This window comes from Oxyura jamaicensis, chromosome 2 (assembly GCF_011077185.1).
Source record: "Oxyura jamaicensis isolate SHBP4307 breed ruddy duck chromosome 2, BPBGC_Ojam_1.0, whole genome shotgun sequence".
In the NCBI taxonomy this organism is placed as follows: domain Eukaryota; kingdom Metazoa; phylum Chordata; class Aves; order Anseriformes; family Anatidae; genus Oxyura; species Oxyura jamaicensis.
The window spans coordinates 96,081,059-96,086,320 of record NC_048894.1 but is presented as its reverse complement, the minus strand read 5'-3'; the positions used below and the strand labels follow the sequence as shown (position 1 = coordinate 96,086,320).

At 42.7% G+C, this 5,262-nt stretch overlaps 1 protein-coding gene across 1 annotated transcript; it reads right to left on the bottom strand.

Annotated features, from left to right (window-relative positions):
• Positions 1-1,220: 1,220 nt before the first annotated feature.
• Positions 1,221-5,008, bottom strand: LOC118162415 (interferon alpha-inducible protein 27-like protein 2B). The gene is made up of 3 exons (XM_035318542.1): positions 4,789-5,008; positions 1,815-1,961; positions 1,221-1,411 (listed from the first exon to the last, which is right to left on the bottom strand). Exons 1-3 carry the CDS (start codon positions 4,934-4,936, stop codon positions 1,383-1,385), a joined length of 324 nt encoding a protein of 107 aa, XP_035174433.1. The 5' UTR covers positions 4,937-5,008; the 3' UTR covers positions 1,221-1,382.
• Between the last annotated feature and the right edge of the window lie 254 nt (positions 5,009-5,262).

Sequence of the window (5,262 nt, the reverse complement as noted above, 5' to 3'; positions counted from 1 at the left end):
CTTTAATTGCCATCAAATGATTGCATGTTGTTTTCCAGATAATATCGCATCAATTGTTTGTCTGACAAGTTATGTATGTGCCTGTCTTTTTCTAATTTTTACTCATCCTTATATTAGTTTCGTTGTTACAACTCACTTCAGCACCATCAATGTTAACACAGGTGCTTGACAGTTTGCTTGTGAGCACCTGGATCCTTGCTGCTCTCTGACAGCATTTGCACACGGGGGAGTGTCTGGGTGGGAATCGTAGACCTTGCTCCCCCTCGTGCAGAAGGGAATAAAGATCTGCTGGTAGAGCAGAGATGTATTTCAGTAGTTACAAGCTGCTGCATTAGACCTTAGGAGGCAAGTGTAGGATGGCTCAGGCAGAGCCACATATCAGCCCAGACTTGAACATGACACATCCCAGCGAACTCACGGTTCCACCTTTGCACAGGAAGACCTGAGCCTAATTGCTGCCTGTGACTCCTGAATACCTATTTTTTTTTTACTCCATAATACCTTAAATTTATTTTCATTTCACCTGGACTTCATGTTCATTGTTTCTTCTCTTTATTTACTACATAACACAACACCAATACTGCAATTAGCTATCTATGACAGGGGTAAGAAATTAGCAGTAAATAACCAGCCTGCAGGCAATAAGCAGGGAAGATTTCATGTGAGGGTGAACATGTTAAATACCACTCAAATAAAGGCATCTGACCTTAAAAAAAGACACAAACAGAAATACAACACCACAACCTGTATGTGATTATGTTTCTGCATTTCATCTGCAGCAAACAAAACTGTTCAGGATTCTTAAATATGAGAGCTAACATGTAAATTATTAGTATTGTGTGAAGAAATCCCTAAATCTGTAATTTTATAGAAAGTCAAAGGAGAGGCTGTGTCGTGTGGTTTTATTAGAAATATGGAGCGAAAGAGGAGATAGGGGAGGGAGCATGAGAAGACAGAAAGACAGAAGGAAGATGGAAGGAAAGGGGAATGTATGTGGGAAAGTGTCTAGGAAGTGGACAATGTGTATCTGGGGAAAGCAGGAGCACATCTGAATGAAAGGCAAGTGGGGAACAGCAAGAGGCTCAGATAGTGAGACCTATTCCAATCCAGAGTACTTCCTTTCATTGGCTTGTGTTTGTATATGCCTGTGCTTCAGAGAACGTTTAACCAGGGAAGAACCTGACCCCCTTCCCCACCCCTATTAATTTTGCACAAGCGTACATGATTTTAACAGAACTTTTATTTGCACATGTGAAAACATCTTTGCCTTTCATGTCAGTGTCAGGGAGACCAAAGAAGGGAAGAAGATGTCAAATGATTCCAGCAGTACAGGATGACGAACTGCTTGCAGAGCTTAGTTCTAGACTGATGCTTCTTTCTGTTCAGTGCCTTCCTCCTTTGCCACCCATCGCTAAGGACAAACACAAAGAAACACGTGAATGTAAAGCAAAGCTGCTGCACAGGGAAACATACAGAATATCTAAGCATGAGTTACAAGCACTCCCAGGACACAGACCAAAGGTTTGTGTTACACTCAATGAATAACCTAAACTTCCAATGACCTTTTTTTCTGTGACTAGGTGGTTCGGCTTTCTTTCTCTGCTATCCACCTCCATCCTTGCAACTTTATTGCATAGTTATTTCCCCTAATTCCTTAGCTTCTGCTTCCCACCCAGTATAAAGCAACAAACAGAAGAAATGTTGCTTAAAATGCAATGCAGCAACTTCTCTTCACACCCCTTCCTCTAGTAAATGTACAACTGAGCTGAGAAATCCTTTGTTATTTCATCCTTCTTGGGAAGACTCTCACTTACAGATGGACTGGACAGTGGAAGTTGTGCCGCCCCTGGGGACTCCACCTCCATGAGATCTGGCCTCCTGGGACATCATGTCAGAGGCCCTGGATCCACCGGAGATCCCGCTGCTGGTAAAACCTGAGGAATGTGTTGAGCCTCTGGCACCTACAACAGTTCCAAAGGAAGTGTTACTGCGCTTTCCTGACTGGAAGGAACCTCACAGGATAATTATAATCTACTGTTCTTTATAAATAAATTAATGGGGAAAAAAAAATAATAATAAAAAAAAAAAAACAAAACACAAGGCTAGAAAATGTATTAGAAGACCAAGAGACTGCTGATTACTTGACTTGTTCCATCACTATGCTGCTTTTTTAGGTGCCACCTTGGGGAAAGGGCATTTATAGTCTTTGGTGAACATTCACAGAACTTAAAGAAAACCTACAATTCTTGCACGAAGACTACATTTGACTAATTTGCTTCTCCAAACCACTTTGGGTGCAGTTTGCCTCTGCTGAAATAGCAGTTTTCTGAGAAGCTGCCTGAGGGCTGTGGAACAGACTCTTACAGGAATTTGGGGTTGTTGCAGACTTCACCACTTACTGTTACAGGTGGTGGATACCTTCCACTTCACTTTCCATAGCATAAACCTATGCATAACACATACCTTCAGGTTTTGAACACAGCAAGCTGTGGTAGGTAGTGACCAATATATATGTATATCTCAATCTGATTATAAATAAGCCCCAAACAAAGTATTACATTGCAAACCCTTCTTTTTTGGGGAGAGGACTAAGACATTAACAATGACAAATGTTAGTGACAGCCCTTAAAACATTCCTGGAGGATGCTCAAATATTTTGGTGATGAGCTTGTTATAACATCTCCTGTAAAATGATGCTGAACAATACTCATGCCCTGCTGCAGAATCAGCCGCTCCTCCATGCACGTTTGTTTGTGGGGGAGGGTTTACAGTCTTAATAAAAAGGTTAAGAAGATGTGTTTGAAGAGCGAGAGATTTCAGTGAGCACCTGCGGAAATTAAATCAGACCCTTTTAGCTCTCAATCAGGCAAAGAACGTGTGGCAAGCTCTCCTGCTGCAGGGAGCCAAAGCTCACACCTGTCTTGGCAATGTTACAGACAGAGTATTTTTCACATGGATAAAAGCTCTTTTGGAGTACCTGTTGTAGGCACGGCTCAGGTTTCCTAAAGTCATGCAGATTTATCTTCACCAAAAACAATGCATTTCATAAAAGGGTGTAGTTGATACTGTTTCATTGCAAGAATAAAATCAGGTACTGTCAAATGTTTACTTTGCCTCTCTCTTTTCTAAATATTCCCAGCACATGAGAGGATACAAATGTTCAGTCTTTTATTTTGGGAATTGCAACTTCACGCTCTCTGTAGGGCATCACCACCAAAGGTCACCACTGGCTATGGCCATGCTGAGTATTGCTGTACCACCATAATCTGTAGCAGAAGGCAGGGTTGTGCAGTTGTCTCTGCTCTGCTATAATATTAGACTGTCTGGTGGTGCCTGTGGACTGGGGTCTGTGCTGCTAATGCAGTGGGGTGCCTGAAAGTAGCTCCTCCTGCTATTTACTCCCATGGTTCTCCTCCTCTCCTGACCTTCTTTCATATTCTGCCCCTCTGCTGCTACCATCCCTTAACTTCTTTGCTACAGAGCATTCAAAAAGCACTGTATCAGTAAGCTAAGCTCACTAATCAAATCATAGAGAGTAAGATTCAAGCTGTGCCTTGCAGGAGTCCCATGCAGCATCTCTCCAAATGACCCTTATGTCACTTACTCCCTCAGTGTATAGAGAACTTCATACTATGGATAACATTGGCGGCAACATAAGCCATATCTAAAAAAAATAACTTACCTCCTTTCAGTCAGGTCTCTCATATTCTTTTCCTTTCTTTCTTTCTTTTTTTTACTAATTAAAAGATGGCACAGATCTGGGCCCTTGCCAGCTTACCTGGCCAACCTCTCATTTTATGCCTGGAAGAGTCAGGCTCATCTCCGTCATTCCGTAAACTTGTAGCTGCTTACCATGAAAGCAGCTGGCCAGCAGCTGACCAACACGACAGCACACAGCCTGCTGGTGAGCACGCTCCTGAAGTGTGGGAGATGTGGGTCCAAGACCCCTAAGGCACTAAGGGGTTTGAAACTTTTACCCAAGGTCACCCTGCTAACTACCATGCTGCTGGGTAAATCAGGATTACACAGGGCTCTCTTTTCTGTGGGGTTGTGCATACTTAGAGTGCCTGATGAATCGGGTCCCACGGGGGGGAACTAGTAGGCAGAATACCTTGTGCATGAATCCCACTGGATCTGGGGTTAAACAAGTGCCAAGCTGCTTCGAGTTGTCAGATCAGGGACTGCTCTGCGTATGCAACAGAAAAGCAAGCACCTGTGGGGTTAGCTCATGTGAAAGCCAGCTATGCCTATTTTTAGTACTTAGAAACATGCTGCAAGGACGTGCATATATTCCCTTTGTGAATTTAGCTCTTGAACTGCAGCTAATTTCCTCTGTTTTAGTGTCTGCATAAGTTCCTATGCATTCTCTCTGTATGTGTGATATGTATGGGTGTGTACAAGTAAAGAGCAAAGAAAATCTGATAATTTATATTAAATGTAGGTACAGAGATCATGTTCTTGCATAACTGTATGGTTGCTTACTGCTAGCATGCCTTTCTGCATTATTGATGGTTCCTAGAGAGAGCACAAACTTCAAATAAACACTGTCCCAAATCTCATGAATGCCACCAATGTATATATACACCCATGCATATGTACATACACAGAAAACATCCTGAGGAGCATCCCAGACATAGCATGCAGTTAAATATCCACATCTTTTGTCTTGCAGTGCGATACAGGAATGTAGGAAGGAAGTGATCGCTTGACATATTCAAGAACAAAATTCTGTTTGGCACCCCTCACTAAACCGCAAAACCACAAAAGAAAAAAAGAAGTTGCTCATACCCATCTCTTGGAGAGTGGCAGTAGGCCCTCCAGAACGCACGCCTCCCCCGCTAGATTTTGCTTCCTCGGACATCAAGTGTGAAGCAAGCGAACCTCCCTTGATACCGTAGGAGCCGAAACCAGCATTGCGGACGTTTTGGTCAGCCATTTTTCCTTTGGGTGGTGTATGAAGCACTGCACAGCCAGTCTTTTTATACTCTGTCTACCTAACAGCAAAGAAACAGAACCGAAACTAACGAACACGAAGGAAAGTACACAAAACCTGGGATCACTGGGGAAACGAAACTGAACCTTGTGAACATGCTTTTTCATTGCTGTGAGGGCAAAGCTTATTAGACAAATCAACTGATTTATTCTCCTGATAACAAAACAGATTAGTAGTGTGTCATTGATCCGCAGGTGATGTGGCTGAGAAATTTGCTTCTTCATCAATTTGCACTGCACTCTGTTGTAACAAATTCCATCTGTGGAGGA

Excerpts from the sequence above, each read along its gene's own strand:
- LOC118162415 (XM_035318542.1), bottom strand. The coding sequence starts at position 4,936 with ATGGCTGACCAAAACGTCCGCAATGCTGGTTTCGGCTCCTACGGTATC. Across the intron at positions 1,962-4,788 it reads TGCCACTCTCCAAGAGATGG|GTGCCAGAGGCTCAACACAT; the intron begins GTATGAGCAACT and ends GAACTGTTGTAG. Across the intron at positions 1,412-1,814 it reads TTCCACTGTCCAGTCCATCT|CGATGGGTGGCAAAGGAGGA; the intron begins GTAAGTGAGAGT and ends GTTTGTCCTTAG.